General features: G+C 41.2%; 2 protein-coding genes across 8 annotated transcripts in view; one reads left to right on the forward strand and one right to left on the reverse strand.

The window, feature by feature from the left end:
* The window catches only part of LOC117569581 (calcium uniporter protein, mitochondrial), a 54271-nt gene that overhangs the window by 2892 nt on the left and 33113 nt on the right, over positions 1–18266 (forward strand). For 2 of the 4 annotated variants that reach the window (XM_034250806.2, XM_034250807.2), the window contains exon 2: positions 10037–10127. The exons of 1 other annotated variant lie outside the window; for it this stretch is intronic. In XM_034250806.2, the coding sequence (XP_034106697.1) occupies positions 10037–10127 (91 nt within the window). Of the gene's footprint in view, positions 1–10036; positions 10128–10274; positions 10683–10750; positions 11011–18266 lie in introns of those variants that run through there. One more of the 4 variants, XM_034250809.2, reaches the window with a different exon arrangement.
* LOC117571063 (protein javelin) overlaps positions 11439–18266 on the reverse strand; it is a 29641-nt gene continuing 22813 nt past the window's right edge. For 2 of the 4 annotated variants that reach the window (XM_052006155.1, XM_052006156.1), the window contains exons 4-6: positions 14232–17904; positions 13817–14066; positions 11439–12741 (exon numbers count right to left, since the gene is read on the reverse strand). In XM_052006155.1, the coding sequence (XP_051862115.1) occupies positions 11699–12741; positions 13817–14066; positions 14232–17904 (4966 nt within the window). In that variant the 3' untranslated portion in view covers positions 11439–11698. Of the gene's footprint in view, positions 12742–13605; positions 13759–13816; positions 14067–14231; positions 17905–18266 lie in introns of those variants that run through there. The other 2 variants (XM_034253031.2, XM_052006157.1) reach the window with 2 other exon arrangements.

Consider the following 18266-nt stretch of genomic DNA (forward strand, 5'->3'; position numbering starts at 1 on the left):
ACTTTACAATTTATGCGAGCTTAACAAATGACACTGGAAAGCTATCGGATCGCATGCATCGGACTATCGATTGGCACGAGAGTGTGTGTGTGAGTGAGATAGAGAGCGGGAGAACGTGACTTGGTCATTATGCAACCAAGATATCTGTTACTATACAATTACTATGCTATATACTATATCTTGTTTGTATGTCTAAGCTCAGCACTCTTCGTCTGGTTATCAAAGTAAATTGGAAATTTGAATGATTTCAATTTACACTTCAGCTAATTCGGTCTTTTATGCTAGAATAGCTACAAACATTAAGTCTTGCTCAATTAGTTATTTTACCCGGTACTTATGGAGTAAAGGATTATGATAGTTTTGTGGGAATTGGAAATGTGCTAAACATATACATATATCTAAAAGTTGACTTATCTTTTAATAGTAAATATAATGTAGATTCACTTTTTTCTTAAATTACAAATTTAAAAAATCGAATTGAATATATTTATGCATTTTTAATATTCAATCCTTTAAAAAAGTTATTTTTAATAATATATTTTTTTTAGTTTTATTAGTACATACATAAATGTATTCTTTTGACGTTATATAATGTGTATAGTAATTAATTGTAATAATATATTAATTCAAAAAATAATTTTGTTGCGCCCTTGGCCACACTTCATTTTTCACTTTCTCCATATTGTTGACAAGTATTTTACAGTCGAGCACACTTGTTTGCTTACAAGCAATCACTCGTTTAGTTATTATCTTTAACTGAGTTAAGTTTGCTTAAGCTGAAGCTTTTGGTGTGTGCTCTTTGCGCTTTTGAGCTGCACTGGCCAATTAAGGCAGATGCTTGTCTACAGTTGGCAACAACTTTTCATAATCCCAAGCAGAAAGCGACTTTTTGCCATTGTTCAGATCAGCAAAACTGTGCGTTTAATGGGCAAACTTAAAGCATAAGGAGAAGAAGAAGAAGACGACCCACAAAAAGCTTTTGGATTAACTCGTTCACAAACAGCAACCGCAGCAAATCTGCATATTATACAAGCTAGACAACACCCCCGAAACCTCTTCAGGGTCAGATAGAGAGAGAGAGAGAGAAATAGCGAGAGTGAAGCTCTCCTGGGCATCATGCCTTCGAATGCTTTTGGCTTTGGAAACTTGTGCACGTTTTCCCACATTTATCAGGCAGCCAAAATCTTTCATCTAGCTTGAAAATACGTAGGAAGCTAGCGCAAAAACATTTGCATATGTGGGAGATAGAGAGGGAGACAGTGGAAGAAAGAGAGAGAGAGATACATGCGCGTCTAATTAATGTTAATGAAGAAAGCAAAGAACTTTGGGAGAGGGGAGAGGGAGGGAGGATGTGTCAGGAAAGTTGTGACAGGTGAGGGAGCTCATTAAGTTGCATCGTTATATTGGTAAAGTTCGTGTAATGCTCGTTATTATATTTATGTATCTGTCAGATACATTTGTATCTGTGGACTGTGGCCTGTGGCGTGTGGCAAGCGGCGTGTGGCATGCGTGGTTGTGTCTCTCTGTCGAGGGTGCCATTTCAGTTTAGCGTCAGCTCAATTGCTTTGGCATTGCGTGCTATTGACTTCGCGTTTAAATCGACAACAACAACGTGTTGCAACGCCCTCGAACAAGTGCTGCCATAAAAGCACATGTTGCAGCTAAATGTAATTGTAACACGAGTGTAACTGAAATTCAATTTTCGAGCAGTGCTTGCTAAACTGTAAACCACTTTCAATTGTTTTTCTCTCTCGCGTTGTTTTGCCGGTTTCACTTATCAGCTGTTAACTGTTAACGAATAATTGATAACTGTGTTATCAGTGTCGGCAAGTTTTGAATTTTTAATGCATTACGCTGACAATTGTCTTGTGTTCTGCTTCATTAAATCGGGGGGCAATTGAATTGAGAGCTTGCCATAAAACATTTCAATGCCAGGCCGCATAATTTATCGCAATTGGTAAATGGGCTCTCGCAACATCTGGGCTGAACTTTCGACTGAGATTTAAAGTCAATTTATTGGTTCGCTTGGTGATAATGCCTTGGGCAAACAACAAGAAGCAACAGCAAACAGTTACACCCCGCCCAAACAGTTTTCGACTTGTAATTTATATGGCAAATATTTGGATTGTAAGTGCTATGCGAGAGGGATCTAGACTCCTATTTACGCCCTAAACAAAATCTTTTGCATAAATTTGCTGGGGAATTTAAAAGGTCTAGGCAACAAAAAGGGCCAACAAAGGGGCAGAGGTTAGAGTGGGGACGAAAAGTCCCAAGTTAACTGCATAAAAAAGCCTGTTAATAATTCAGAACGTGTCTAAGACTCACCTCTCCCTTCTATTGTTGTGTTGTCCCAGGACAAGAAGTGTCAGCTGCTCGGCCCTGGTCCGACAGTGCAAATTTTGCTATTATATGCAAATTTTTCACTTCCAAAGTAACTTGCCACAAAATGAGCTACATAAATTGTCCAGGCGTTGCCTTTGATTTTGCATTCCGTTGGATACACAAAGAAGTGACCCTAAACGGGGTGTTAACTGGTTTTTCATGGTTGCCCTAATTAGCATTAAATTATTTATTGCGTATTTTATGCAGATTATTTTATTTGCTTTTCGGCAATATTTGTTATCAGAGCTACACCTAAAATTAGATTTCAACTGATAAACATTGTTATCATAATTGAAGTAAAACTAATGTCTCACAAATATTCCATTTCAAGTGGCCTCAGATAATGCGAACTGCACTTGAATGATAAGCAGAGAAAGAGAGAGAGAGAGAGTAAAGTCGTTTTATTATTCCATCCATCTGTAGATTATCCAGCTTAGTTGTGGAGAGTATTTGCAATGCGTTGCAAGCGCGCTTCGTGGCTAATGCCACATTTAGGTCTCTCAGCTTGTTTATGACTAAAATGTTCCTGAATTATGTCGTTTGCATGTCCTTTTAGTCGACAGCACAGCTTGTGGGCCACTTAGCTCCGGAAGAGCAGGAGATGACAGGCATTGCTTCTTTTACTTGCTCTTGCTCTTGTATTTTATCTTTTTCTCTTTTTTTTTATATTTTTATCGCCTGCTGTTAATAATCACGCGCCGTTGCCTGTCTTTTGGGGCTTTTTGGGGCGTGTCCTTGGCGCACTTCTATTTTTCTTCTCTCGTTTTTTGTGTGTGTTGAGGCCCCCAAGGTCCAGAGTTTGCCTAATGCCATTCTATCTAATTGTAAGCAAATTAAAATCGCTCGTGCCTCAAGAGAAATGCACAGACATGTTCTTCGCCATGTCCTTTTATACTTTGTGTGCCACACAAAGACATACGAAGAGACTTTATCGCGCTGCCAAAAGGGATATGGTATATGGCTGGCAATATGTAAGTGGCACTTTTCGTGAGGTGGGGGCATAAAGCCGAACATATTTTTCGTGCAGATTTTCTAGGCGTTGGCAGCTTGCTTTCCTTTCGTGGTCTTTCATGCTCCTGCACTTTCCCACTTGGCACATTTTTTCTTTACTGCTGCTGCTTCTGCTGCTGTCTTCTTTAATGTGCAAAGTGAATTATTTTATGCATATAAAAATGTTTCAATGTTTGACTTTAAGCTGCTTTTTATGTTGCCTATTCCCAGAAGCGGGTGGACCATATTGATAGCAAGGAGTCTGTTGCAAGTTTTCATCAACAGTTTATAGTTTAATGTGGCATTCATTACGAGTGCTTTATATAATTGCTGGCTTACGTTTAACGACCGCTCCTCCTCATTTACGCTCAGAGAGTGTTTAAATTGTCGACTGAGTGTGTGTGTGTGTGTTGAGTATTTAGCATAAGGTGTTAAGTGCGCAGACCAGACCGCTTTTAAGTGTAGTTTAAGTTTACAGCTGGCGCCCATGAAAGCCAACTACAAACTGATATTGACATTTGCCGCTCTACATAGCATGGAATTCCTTTTAGTGCGCGCGCGACCCTTGCTCTTCCCTTCCACTCCATCGTCCCCCATTTCCGCGTCTCGTCTTCAATTACGCTTTAATTAACTTGCATTTTCAATTAAGAGCGGGCTTTCCGCTCTTACCTAGGCAAATTATTTGCCTTTTGGCAACCAAAAATTGACAATAAACATGTGTGTGCGCGCGCGCGTACAACGCGGCGTATACGCAACACGTCTAGTCGGTGAGTACACATACGCCCCGTTGCCACATTAAGGCAATAATTCAAATGTGTTTTGGTTAAATGCGTCGTCGCATAATTCCCACGACATGCATTTCGGTTCCTGAGGTCAACACACCCGGAATATGGGCCATAATGCCTCATAAGCCTTAGACATAGTGTTAGACGCAGACATCGCTGAGAGAGTTGATAATGAGAGAGAGAGAGATAGAGACTAGAAATAGCAGTTGCTTTTGGGTGCGATTATATGCAGATGGCTGGCATAATGTTGGCCATGTTTATAACCCGTAAAACAGACAGTCAAATGTTGGCCCAACCCCCAACGCTCTTGCTCGAATGTTTTTATCGCTTTTCTTGTGAATTATGACGGGGCGACAAATTGTACAAATGCTTTGCACTTGCTTTGCTCATTCTCGTTGCCTTGTGATTTGTGCTCTCAAAAATCCATTTCATTTATCTAGTACAGCTATCTTCTGTCTCTCTCTACATTAATATCTTTTCGACAACTGTGCTGTCTGTTCAAATATGTGTGTGTGTGTGTGTGCGAGTGTGTGTTCTTATACATATTTCGCATACTAATTTTAGTCTGTCTGCTTTTCGTATTTGCCAGCGTTCTTTTCGGCTTCTGCGAAAACATTTCGTTGATATTCTTTTTGATAATCTTCAGCTTGGTCGATTTTTCTTCTTCTCATCTACCTGCTCTCCCACTATATAAATGTTTATTTTCTGAACAGCATTTCTATTTACTCTTTGCCAAGTGAACAGAACAAATAAAAAAAAAACAGCAGTCTAATGTTCATGCGGCTAATTTATTAGTTTTTTTCTTGCTGTGTTTTCTTTTTTATTTATAGAACCATATCGATAGCATTTTCTGCTTGCTAAACATATACTATATTTCAAATATAGTATATTTACTTACTAAGCTCTGATTTCAACTGTTTTTAAACGTTTTTCATGATAATCTCGTCTAATGTTCATGCGGATAATTTATTAGTTTTTTTTTTATATTTATAGAACCATATCGATAGCATTTCTCACATGCTAAATATGTACTATAAGCTATATATAGTATATTATACACTTTACTAAGTTCTGATTTCAACTGTTGTTAATCGTTTTCTTTCGTAATCTCATCTATTCTTCATGGGGCTATTTTATGAGTTTTCTTCAATCTTATTTATAGAACTATGTATATCGATAGCCCACTATTTATGATATAGTATATTTACTAACTAAGCTCTGATTTCAACTATTTTTGAAACGTTTTTTCTCATGGTCATGTGGTCAATTTATTATTTTTCTTTCTCGGTATGTTTTCTTTTTTATTTATGGAACCACACCGATAGCATTTCACACTTGCAAAACCTATTCTACAAGATAAATATAGTACGATTATATTTACTTACTAAGCTCCGATTTTAACTGTTTTTAAACGTTTTCTTTCATAATCTCCTCTCATGTATATGCGGGCTAATTTATTAGTTTTTTTTTATATTTAGATAACTATATCGATAGCATTTCTCACTTTCTAATCATATACTATATGTCAAATATAGTATATTTATTTACTAAACTGTGATTTCAACTGTTTTTAACGTCTCTTCTAATGCTCATGCCACTAATTTATTGGTTTGTTTCCTCGCCGTGTTTTCGTTTTTATTTTTAGGACTATATCGATAGCATTTCTCACTTACTAAACATATCCTATAAGTCAAATATAGTATATTTACTTACTAAGCTCTGATTTCAGCTGTTTATAAACGTCGCTTCCAATGTTCTTGTGGCCAATTTGTTAGTTATTTTACCGTTGAGTTTTGTGTTTTATTTATAGAACTACATCGATAACATTTCTCGCTTGCCAAACACACTTATAGTACATATATTCTAAATATAGTATATTTACTTACTAAGCTCTGATTTGAACAGTTTTTAAATGTTCAATGCGACTAATTTATTACAGCATTTCTTATTTGTTAAACATATACTATAAGTTAAATATAGTTTATTTACTAAGCTCCGATTTCAACTGTTTTTAAACGTGGAATGCGGTTTTCTTTGATAATCTCGTTGCTATGAATCATACGACGCCGTCACAATCATAAATAATGCTAGACCAGATGTGAAAGGGGGGGTCGGGGAGAGAGATAAAGATATTGGTGGAGCAAAAAAAGAGAATTGCGTATACGTATTATGACATTTACGCTGTGAATTTTTTATGGTGTGCGTTTTTTATGCTGCCTGTGTGTCTGTTTTCCGTTTTATTCCACATAAAGGCAAGCTTAAAAGTTCAATTACGCTTTATTGGCAAATGTGTTGATAGCCTTGCACGTCACACACTCACTCAGACATTGGAGCATTAAAAAAGCATTGCCATTTCATTCATCATCCATCTCACACATGTGTTTACCTTAATTACACATTCAGCGTCAATCAAAAGCGTTAACTGCCTCAACAACCAACAAGCAACAATAATAGTAGTTGCATGAAAGGGTTCACTTGGCTGAGTTCCCAGCATGCGACACTTGACACGCGACTCTTGTAGCCATTGCCAGGACAATGAAAGGAAAGCCGAGTAGAGAGTAGACGAGACGAGACGAACAGCAGAAAGCAGAGTCATCAGAGTAGACGACGGGTGCAAGGCAACAGTTAAGTTAAGGGAGGGCAGCGAGCTCAGCAAACATTGTTGTATGGCTCTATTCCGAGACTCAGCCTACAATCTGTACAGCAAGTGTGTTCCAAGCAACGAAATCTATGCTAATTTCACTAGGTGGAAATTTGTAATTTATATCAAGAAAGAATTGCTTGTAATTGATTGTAATAAATGGGAATTTTGTGGAGCAACATTATTTGAAGCGATTTATACATATATGAAGTACATTTCACAATGTTGATATATATACATATGAAATAGCGTTGATTATATCTACGAAGAATAAAGAGAAGGGAATTTAATTAAAAAATCAGAGAGAGTTAACAGTTTAACAGTTTAAAGCAATTTTAGCGAACAACAAAAAGAAAGGTTGTATTTTATTTTGGGAAAACAGAAATCAAGAAACTTTTTTTTTGCAATTCTATAAAAATTAATAACAAGAAATATTTCTCAGTTTTCATAAAACAAATTAAACATCAACATATGATTAATAAACTATGGTAAATAAACATATGGTAAATAAACATACGATAAATAAACTTATATATAAATAACATAAATTTTGATGATTTTAGTTGGATGCCTAAAAGTATGCAACACTTTTTTAAGAACAACTTTTAAGTTGCACTTAAAACATTCGCTTAATTGAATAAACCTTATAAGTAAAACATTACTTTTCTTTAATTTATAGCTAGAATATACAGCATTAGTTCTACTTTACGACTCGATAGAACGCTTCGCATTGATTTCGCCTGAATTGAGGCGAAATAGATTTGGGGAAAAAGCGTAGCAAAGGGGAGCGAGAACTATGAATGTACCAGCACGTTTACTACACTTACACTGTTTATTGTTATTGTCTAGGCTGCTTGGCAGCTCAGTATCTCATTGCGTCCCCCTCTACCCCCCTAAAGCTTCCTCTCTTATTCACCCCCAACAAAGTGGAGAAGGCTCTTTTGTCAGCGCGGCTGTGTCGAGTGGGTTTTGGTTTTTCTGTGCGTTGTTTGCCTGCGCTTAGCTTGCTTAGGCTCGAATTGTGCCATTTCAAGTGGTAAGGCGGCACGTGGCATTGTTGTTGCTGTCGTTGTTGTTGCTCTTCATATTATGAAGCGATTCCTGCAACATGTCGCATGGCTCAGAGAAGAAAATGGCAACGCCCCAACGCAAATTGTGACTTGCGATGACTTTTGTGCTGTTGCCCTTTAAAGTTGCCCCAGAACACAAATTAACTTTGAGCAAGTGCCGTCGTGTTTGCCGTGCTGTGTGCGGCAGCAGGTGTAATTTATGAAACAACATTTTCATTTCTCGTTTCCGGTTTGCGTTTCCCCCATTTTCATTTAAAGCCATAAGCTGAGCCTATCCGACGCGTTGTCGACAGCGCTGTGGCCGTGATTTCAATTTACTTGCGGCTGATCGTAAAAAAAAAGAGAAAAACTTTTGAAGACTTAAAACACGACAACAAACAGTGGACTGGTTTGTAAACGAAAGCTGTGTCTGCTGTCGTTATGTTTGTTTTTGTTTGAGCTTGTTAAATTTATGCCCTTGCCCAGAGAGTTTTGGCTCTTGATGCTGGTTGACAGCTTTTGGCCAACTCAATTTGCCAAGTTCTGAATTTTATTAGCAATTCTAGCATTTGGTTGTGGTTTTTCTTTTCCTATCATCGCCGGCACCTTTCTAACATTTTTCATGCCTGTCATTTATTTAATGCAGACACTAGTTGTCACAACAATCTGTCAATTTGTCAAGCCCATCGCTGCTCTCGGATGACCCTCTCGATGATTCATTCGTGTGCAAACAGCAATCACAAATCACGAATCACACAATTCACACAATTCCCACAGCAACAAAAGGAATAAACATGAATATGATTTATGATTTATGTGTTAGTAATTGGGGTTGTGCAACAGCGTAGAAAGAAGGGTTACAAAATGTTATACTTGTATTATATAGTCCGATTGTGTGTGGTTGGTGTTGTGCCTGCAGCAGGTTGCCCAATCGACCGATTCCTCATTTATTTGCTATTTAAATTTCAATTACTCAACTAGCGAGAGACCCTGAAAATTGCAAGTTTGTTGAATTATTGAAACGCTTGATTGAAGCTGAGCGCAAAATCCAATCAAAGAGTGAGAGTGAGAGTAAGTGAGATATATTTTTCAGAGGGCTGTTCAACCAGTTAGCCAAACTTGTAAATTAATAATTGAGTTTTCAAAATGTTTACCAATTCCAATTTAAAAGTTAAATAGAAATAAATAAAATACTTTGCTTTCTCTCTCAGGCAGCGACACACTTATTGAATATCTTAGCAGGCTTCATAATCTCTACCTTATGAGTTCTTATAACAATTTCCTCGACTGTCATTCTCCGATTCCCCAAGTATAAGAAGAACTTGTGAGTTCATCGTCTACAAAGTATGGGGAAATGACAAGGTAAACAGTTGCGGAGTTCGACTTTCGATTTTATTTTGCGTTTCTCCCAGCTGAATTCGAATAATAAAAAAACAGAGTGAAGAGAAAAGGAAACTTTTCAGTTTCGAGGCTTGTGTGGTGCGTGTGATTGCTCATACGCAACGTTGGACGTTGAAATAAAAATAAAAATAAAATGAAAAAAATAACGAAAAGAATGAAGAAAATTACGAATATATAAAAGTTGAGAAGTTGAGAAGAAGCAAAACTGGGCGTGAAATGTGCGGCAAATGCGTGTGGCAGGTGGTTGAGTTGGTTGAGTTGGTTCTATGGCAATTTACTCATGCTATGCTCATGTCATATATAATAAGGCATAGATGGTAAGGTAACGCATGATGTTGCTACATTTTGTGGCTTTCGTGTGTTGTGTGTGTGTGTGTGTGTGTCCCATGCCTCGTTCACTTTCTCCTCGTTTCGTTATGGGAAGCACGTGATTTCGCTGGGGAGCATTTTAACTTAATTAGGAGCGGTTGAAGCATGCAAGGCAAGGGCACACACCGAAAGATGTTCCGACAAGCCGAAAGGACAGCTAGCTACACACACACACACACACACACACACACACACATAGAGAGATTGATGTAATCCTCCTCCTGCGTTTGGATGAGGCTTACATAAATATTTACGTTATATTACCGTCGAGTGCTTTTGGCAGTTAAAAGATCTATGGCCAATTTAAGCCACAATCAATAAGCCAAAATGGAGTCATTAATGTTAATTTAACCATCTCATTCGCTCATACTCACTTTTTATCTTCTATCTATCTCTCTCTTTCTCTTCTATCTTTACAGCACAGAAATTTCTCATCGTCATCGCAGTCGGATGATGAGGGGAAAAAGCAGGAGAAGCACAAAAAGGGAACGTCGCCGTCATCGCTGAGTGGTAAGAGACTGAAAACCTTAAATATTTATTTTGTAAATATTTGACTTTAATGTGAAAATTGATTGAGAGTCAAGGGTCTCACGACTTGTTAGCATAAGCAGTTGGGGGTCGAAAACAAATCATTTTGAGCTACTGTTTCCATCGCAGAGGTCTCGCAGGGTGGCGGGACGACACAGAAGAAGCAGCAGCAGCAGCAAAGGCAGCCAGAGACTGAAGTTAAAGTCGTGTGGGAGTATCCAAATGATAGTAAAGTTCCAAAGAAATCTTACCAGCATATGGAAATCGCGCATAGACTTGGCGATGAAGTCGCCATCAGAGTGGCGAAGTTCCGAACAAATCAGAAGCACAAACAAATGCTCGCCAAATACGAGGCACATAGAAAACAGATGGAACTGGAATTGGAAAGGGAGAAACAAAGAATAGAAATGAAAATGAAAGCTGAGCAGAAATTGAATCCGAATGTTGCAACGCCGCCTGCAAAGGGAGCGGCGAATGCGACTCAAAAGCCAGAAGAATCCGTGAAAGTTGAGAAACAGCAAAAATCCGAAACGCGTAGTGAGTAACATAAGCTGCTGCTTTAGCATTAGGTTTGGGAACTGTCATTTATATTACCTACATAACAGAGTCAGTAGCAAAGCCAGGAGTGAAAAGGAAATCGTCGTGGAGTCTATTCAATTGGATGAAACGTAGCGATGATAAAATTAAGAAAAATGAAACTTCCGGTAAGAAGTAGCTTAGCATGGGATGCGAAAGAGTATAAACCAGATATGCACGTACAGAAAAATGAATTAAAAGATTGCAGTGAGATTTCGATTAAAACCGGATGCAGTTTTAAAAATGATTCAATTACTCTGTAAATAAAGCGCAACTTGATAATTCACAATTTCCATTGCCCACTTCTGGGCGTCAGTTAAATCTCAGTTTATGATACACAATTTCTATTGCCTACTTCTAGGCGTCGGTTATATTTAATTTGCATAAAGAGATTTGTTTGATATCATTCGTAATTAATTACTGCAATTTCGATTAAACCTGAATGTGACTTCTAACTTAATATTTAACTCTTCTGCAAAATACTTGAAATTCACAAATCATATTGCCTACTTCTAGGCGTGAGCTAAATTTTACTGCTTGTCATAACTTAAATTTGCTATTAGCAGATTAGTTTACTATCATTCGTAATTAATGGCTGCAATTATCTAATTTTCCCCACACTTCTGCTGTGCAACCACAATTTTATGTATAATTAGCGAGTGCTCCATCGAGTTTGCAACTTTTAGTTGTATGAATAATTTGCACACAGCTGCCGCAGCTCATTAAATAAATGTTATATTTATTTAGTTGTGTTTAACTTACAATGTGTACAAAATTGAGCTCAAAATATATGTATATTTGTATGTATAATATTATTTGGATAGTTCTTTGTTTTGGCTTTACCAGTAAAGCTAAGTAGGGGGCTTACATGTCGTATGTATAATGTGGGGGGATATTTGGAAATAGATTAGCTTAGGCTCTTATTATTGTTTTACCCCAACACCCAAAAGAGTCGTTGCTTGTTTATTTGCATGTCTTCACATTCTATCGTCGAGGCTATCGTAGAGTTCGCCATCGTTTGTCTGTCGTCGGCTCAATGAGTTGACACCATCCTGTGCCTGTAATGTCTGTTGTTGATGTTGCTCCTGTTGCTGCTGCTGCTGTTCCTGCTCCTGCTCTAGACGTTCTTGCTCTTTGGCTGGATCGTATATCTCGAATTCCTCGAACTCAATCTCATCGTATTTGCGTCGTTCATAGATGCTTTTGTCATTTGCCACATAATGTCGCACCACAGTCTTGTCCACAATCGATGCACTGCTGCTTGCATTGCTCAATCGTCGCTCCTGTCCATGTGCTTGTGTTTGTATTTGCGTTTGTGTTTGCGTTTGCGTTTGGTTCTGATGAATCTCAATGGGCACAATGATTTGTTCACGACCAATGACTTCCTGCTGACATGGCTTGACATGTTCTGCTCCTACTACGACTGCTGCCTCATCATCCTGTGCATCATTGTATTGTTTTGTCAATTTCTGATTGCCCAGAGGCGTGCCTGGATTGCCAATGACTGGCTGCTGCTGCTGTTGCTGTCGTGATGGCTTAGCCAGCGTATAGGCTAAATCCACATTTCGATTGCGACATACTTTGCTGTTATTGTTGGGCTTATCACAGCCACTGCCACGCCCCGCACTTAAATCTAGGCGTATGTTCATGGCCTGACTCTGATATGTTGCTGTTGTTGCCTCTTCATCTCTTTCTAACTGCGTCTGCTTATCCAGCCCATTAGGCAACCGCTCACACTCCTGCGGCGTCATGTTTATGTGATTATTTACTGTCACTTGTCGTCGGACTGACGTTGTCCCCTCCAGCATTTCCTTTTTGCCCGCAGTGCTTTGACTGTTGATGGTCACATTCGCCTGGCCATCGGCCATCATCATTGGCCGATTGCACTCAAAGTGATGAACCATCTTTCGCACCACCTCAGTGTTATCATCCTCCATTGTATTTGCCTCCTCCTCTTCGGTGCCCGCCAACTCCAAGCGACTGCTGCAGCTGTTCGATTTGACCAATTTGAATTTAATACCTGCAAATATGGAGACAGATGTCAGACAGCCAATCAAACATTCAATTTTAATTGCATTTTTATGTTACGTTTGACTTGCATACAAAATTAATGTCATTTGCCATATGCATAACTCGATCAATAATTTCGTAGAAAATTAATTGCCAGTGTGCAAAATGTCTAAAAACATTTTATGATTTAATAATAAATTTAACGCATCATTTTTTATGATTTAATTAATGAAATTTTGTGCAATTATTTCATACAAATTTTGATGTAGACGTTTGTAGCATCAAAAGCATTTGCATAAATTGCGTAATTTAATTTACTCTCAAAATATTCAACAAAATATTTAAGAACATTTTCTGATTGAATATTATTCAATCAAATTAGCTCTATTAATTCAATTATTTTGATGGAAAAAAATTTTGGTGTCGAAAAATCAAAAATGATATATGTACAACTTTTTAATTGAAATTTACTTAATTTTGATTTAATATTAAACGTGTAGCATCAATTTGGATGGATTTGTAATGAAATTTTGTGCAATTAAGTGTAATTGTTTTTAGAATCAAAATTATTGCAGATTTCTGATTTAATATTAAAGCCTACTGTGAAAATTTTGCTATAGAATCAAAATGACATGAATTGCGTAATTTAATCAAATAGTTTAAAGTAAACATGCTAATTTTTGCTCTCAATCAACTTGATTTATTTGTGATGCAAACAATTGTGTTTTTTTTTAATGAACATTTAATTGTATTAATGATGCCAGCAAACATGAACATGTTTTTATTTAATGACTAAGTTAAGTTCATTTAGCAATAATTTCGTTACAGTTTATAAAATTCAATACATTCAGAATATGGTGCACTTTAATGGCTAAAATAAATTCAGTTAGCAATAAATTCGTAGCCTTTGACAAAATTCATATATTAAAGCAGCAGAATTTGCACTTTTAAAGCTAATCGAAGTGCGAATTAAAGAAAAACAAGAAGACGCTTGTGAATAGTGTAAAGCAAAGAACCAAAAGAAAGCCTTAAAAATACATGCTTTAATAATAATAAAATGCTTGAACAGTCAACTAGACACTCACCTTGATAAGAGTCCTGTTGCTGATCCTGATGCTGCTGCTGTTCAATGCACTCGTTGCATGCCTCAATTTGACGCACTCGTGAGCGTGTGCGTGTGGCAGCAGCATTCTCTCCACATCCATTCAACAGCTGTGGATTCAAGTGTCCTCCAGCTCCAGTTGCTGTTGCTGCTGTTGGCAGTCCTCGCTCCAGGACCCGTCCGCCATAGTAGGTGACCGTGGAGTCGCATTCGCGTATTTTGGCCAGCACATCCTGCAGGATAAGAAAAGGATGTTAGTATGCGTCGACGTTGTGTCGTGGTCAGCGAGCTTAATGTGCTGCCATCAAAAGTCCTTAATGGTCCATAAAGCCACACGCAGCAGTTGCCTTGTTGCCTGCAGGCAGAATACTTCAGCTGCTGCTGCTGCTTCTACTTACATTGCTCACATAATAGGACTCGCACATGTCCGTTTCCACATCATCGTCATACTCCTCGCCATCATCATCACCATCGCCATTGTGTTGATTATCTTCCCGCTGTTCCTCCTCTTCCTCCTGAGCTTCCGCTTCGAGTTTCGCCTGCTCGTAAATCTGACGATAGCGACTATCGCCAGCAGCTCCACTGCCACCGTCCCCGCCCACACACCAGGTGCGTCGACTGGCCAGCTTGCCAGCCCTCGCCTTGGCATTGGCCGCATTGCTATTGTGTCGCCTTACGACGTCCAGCACATGGACACCCTTGCAGGCCATCATTGGCGTCTCCTTGGCCATGGCTTCCGGTTCTCGCAGGTGACATTCGCCGCAGGGCGAGGATAAATCACCGCTAGAGATGCCGCTCGATAGACTCGCATTGTCCCAGTGCTGCTTTACCTTGTGCTCCTCGAGCAGTTCCATGCCCTTGGGTTGCTCCTCTCCACCAGCGCCGTAGCTCGTATCGATTGTGAGAAATCGATAGCCGCGTGCTCTACGGGTTTTCGGACTCAACTGGCAGGCGGAGCCGCCAAACTTTTGCTGCGATTGCACCAAGATGCCTTGACCCGGAGTGGGCAGCACATGCTGCTCGAAGAAGCGACGCACATTGCGCACCGTATCCGGATCGGGCAGCTCATCCTCGTAGAGCTCGCGATTCACCCGCACGGGTTGATAAAAGAAATGCCGTTTGGCTGCGGCGCCGCCAATTTGTCGCTGTCGCGGCTTCTTCGCTGACGTCGTTTGTTGTTTGACCAACTTCGGAGGCTTTGCTGTTTGACCTGAAGTTGTGCCTCCCACTGTGAGTGGTCGCTCAATCTTGGTGCGCACTGGCTCCACGATGACCACATTGTTGTTGCTCAGCAGCTCCTGGAAGCTGTAATCCTGCAGATACTGTATGAGACCATCGAATTGCGCCTCCTTCTTGTTGCGCCCTGTGAGAATGTTGCTTCGGATTAGCTGCTGTGACTTGAGCACCTTGTAGCGTATGTGATCAAATTGCGCTGCATCCTCATCATCATCATCATCACCGTCCGGTGCAGCACTCACAATTGTGGCCTTCTGTGCGCCATCCCCCAGCTCCACAATCTCTATGGACGGTGGCATGATGCTGCAATAATCTGCCGACGAGTTTGTTGCAGTTGGTGTTGACTTTTCAGTGACGCGGTCACCCAACTGAAAATGCAACCTTGCAGCTGAGTCTTCATTTGTTTGCGGCTTACTCGGTTCACTTGGCTCGCTGCCCGCCGCAAGTTTGTTCCAATAGCATTTGACGGCATCCACTTTTTGTAGGTACTCAATGGCCACCTCGCCCCCGGCGTTGCTCACAGTGCTCGCAATGCTGCGAGCGCTGCTGCGACGCCTAAGGCTGCCGTTGGCAGTTGGGTCGTGGCCATTGCTGCTGCTGCTGCTGCTGTCGACGACATGCAGAATCTGGGGACGTGACATCTTTTCGGACGTGGCCAACACCTTGATGGGTCGTGCCTTGTAGATTGGTGCGCCGGCACTTAGCACACGACGTTCGGGTGGTTTGCCACTTGCGGTGCTGCTCGAGCGACGCAACGAGCGTTGGGAATGCGAATGAGTTGATGCAACTGCGGGGGGTTGAGGAGTGCAGTTAACACTTGGCTTGGTTTCCTCCTGAATAGCCTCGGTTGCAATAATATTGTTCTGTGCGTCGGTGACAATAATGCGAAAGGATTGCTGCTGCTGTTGCGACTGCTGCTGCTGTTCGGTTTGCTCCTTGCGTTGTCTTATCTCTTGGGCGCGTCGCTCGATTAGCTTGCTAAAGTTCGCCACCTCAATGTGGGGCGCTTCCTTGGGCTGTTCCGCCAACGAAATTGACACCGACAGATTATCCTTATCGTCTTTGTCGTTGTCGTTGTCTTCTGCCTCTGTTAAAGGTGGAGGTGGTGGTGGCAAAGGCAACTCCTCCTCGTCCTCTTCCTCCTTCTCCTGTTCAACTCGCACTTCCACTTCAATGGGTGCGGGGAATATCGCTTGCTTGACTTCGACCTTGTTAGCTTCCTTTGCTGGTTTTGTCGTCGTTTCCTTTTCCGCCTCCTGAGTGGACGCTTCCTTCTCCCGCTGCCTTTCGCGCTCCTCGTGCTCGTACTCAATTTGCCTGGCCTTCTGATGAGCCCGCCCGAAGCGTCGTATCGAATCGTAAGTCTCCGCTCGGGTCACCACCTGATTTTGGCTATGCTCGGTCGTTGCTTTCTGTCGCTTCGATTCCTTGCGTTGTTGTTGCCGCTGCAGATTATACGATGTCCGCAGCTCCTTGTCGATGCTCTCGCAAACTTTCAGGCTAACGCCAATGTTCACATCCGGCAAACTATGATACTGATTCTCAACCAGATTCGATTTGTGCGTCGACGTAACCACAAACGTATCGGTGGCCTGGCGCTTCAGTTCCGGCGGAACTGCAGTTGCAACTGGCTGCTGTTTTAGTTCCTGCTGCTTGCGCTTTTCGACCACACTCAATATCCGAGGTTTGCTCGCCGTGCTCGATGTAATGGTCGCCGGCTGTTCAATCTTTAGTATCTGTGTAAAGATTTGAGTTTCTATCTGCGGTTTCGCTTGCTGCTCCTCTTGCTCTTGCTTTTTGTGCTGCTTGGGCTGCGGTTCGTAGACCGTGTCCTCAATGGAAATGTGTAGCAAGCTGCGTCCCTCTTCGCACTCGGTGCTGAGACTTGTGCGCTGCTCAAAGGACTCGCAACTCTCGCCAATCAACGTGCACTCGGAACTGTCCTCGGAGGACAAATAAACCGAGTCGTAGGCAATGAGTTTGTCCAGCTGTTCACTGTGTCCGCGTTTCAAAGTGCCATCACTATCGCTGGCTGCTGTTGTGTCCGTGGGTGTGGTCAAGCTCTGTTCCTCTTCCTCTTGTTGTTGTTGCTGCAACTCTCGCTCGTTACCTTCCTCCTCGCTGCTCTCGAAGCGTGTGCGTGTTGTGGTCGTCAAGCTAATTAACTCGTAGCATTCCTCAACCTCACCGCTTTCGCCTTGCTGAAATATTTGCTCAATGTGCGTTAGATCGTATTCCTGTTCGGATAACGAAGGACTGTCTGTCTGATCGTCTGAGTTGCTGTTGCTCGTCGTAGTCTCCGGAAAGACGCTGCTCTGACTGTGTTCGGGGCAGGATTCGCCACCTAAATCAATGTGCCGCTGATGGCAATGATGATGCAAACGATGTTGCTGCTGTTGCTGGCGACGCGATTGATAAATTCGCGGTCGCTCGCTGAGCAATGTGACTGCTTGCTCAAGGGCTTCAAATTCAAGAGAAGACGGCTGCAATTGATCGGCGTGATTCTGATGTAGGGAATTCTTGAAATAGTCCGAATTGAGACTCTCGAGATCGCTCTTGTCGTTGTGCCACGGATGCAGCTGCTCGCTGAGACCCAATGCCAAGGCGTCCAAGCGTTTCAAATTATCGTAGTAGACATCAAAGTCGCGTGCCTCGCCGCGCTGTTGCTGCTGCTGTTGTCGCTGTCGCTGCTTTTGCTGTTGCTGCTTCAGCAACTGTTGCTGCTGATGTGAATCGCAAGTGGTTGCGCCGCTGCTGTGACTCTGTGCGTCGGCGTCTGGCTGCTCACTTGGCTGCTGTTGTTGTTGTTGTTGCTGCTGTTGTTTGTTGTGCAGTCTGTGGAGAGCAGAAGAGCAATACAATTGTGATTACAATGATGACAGCATTGTTTTGCATTTGTCGGTTTAAAGTTATTGCCAAGCTCAACTGATTTCGGCCTTCATCGAGTAATTGCATTGACATTGACTCACGCAATCAAACAACTGAATCACGTGCTGGCAAAGGGACAAAGCTTCGACTGCAACTTGACTTAAATACATTTGCTTTTAATAGCTGCAGGCAGATTGATGTGGAGAGGAAGTCACGGCCCTTAACTAATCTGCCATTACGACGACACATTTAGCGTAGCCAGAACACAACCCCAGGCTAAGACCTCAGCTCACGTTGCACTTTAGTCGCAACGATTTGCGGCAAATTAA

This window comes from Drosophila albomicans, chromosome 3, assembly GCF_009650485.2.
Source record: "Drosophila albomicans strain 15112-1751.03 chromosome 3, ASM965048v2, whole genome shotgun sequence".
Lineage (NCBI taxonomy): Eukaryota > Metazoa > Arthropoda > Insecta > Diptera > Drosophilidae > Drosophila > Drosophila albomicans.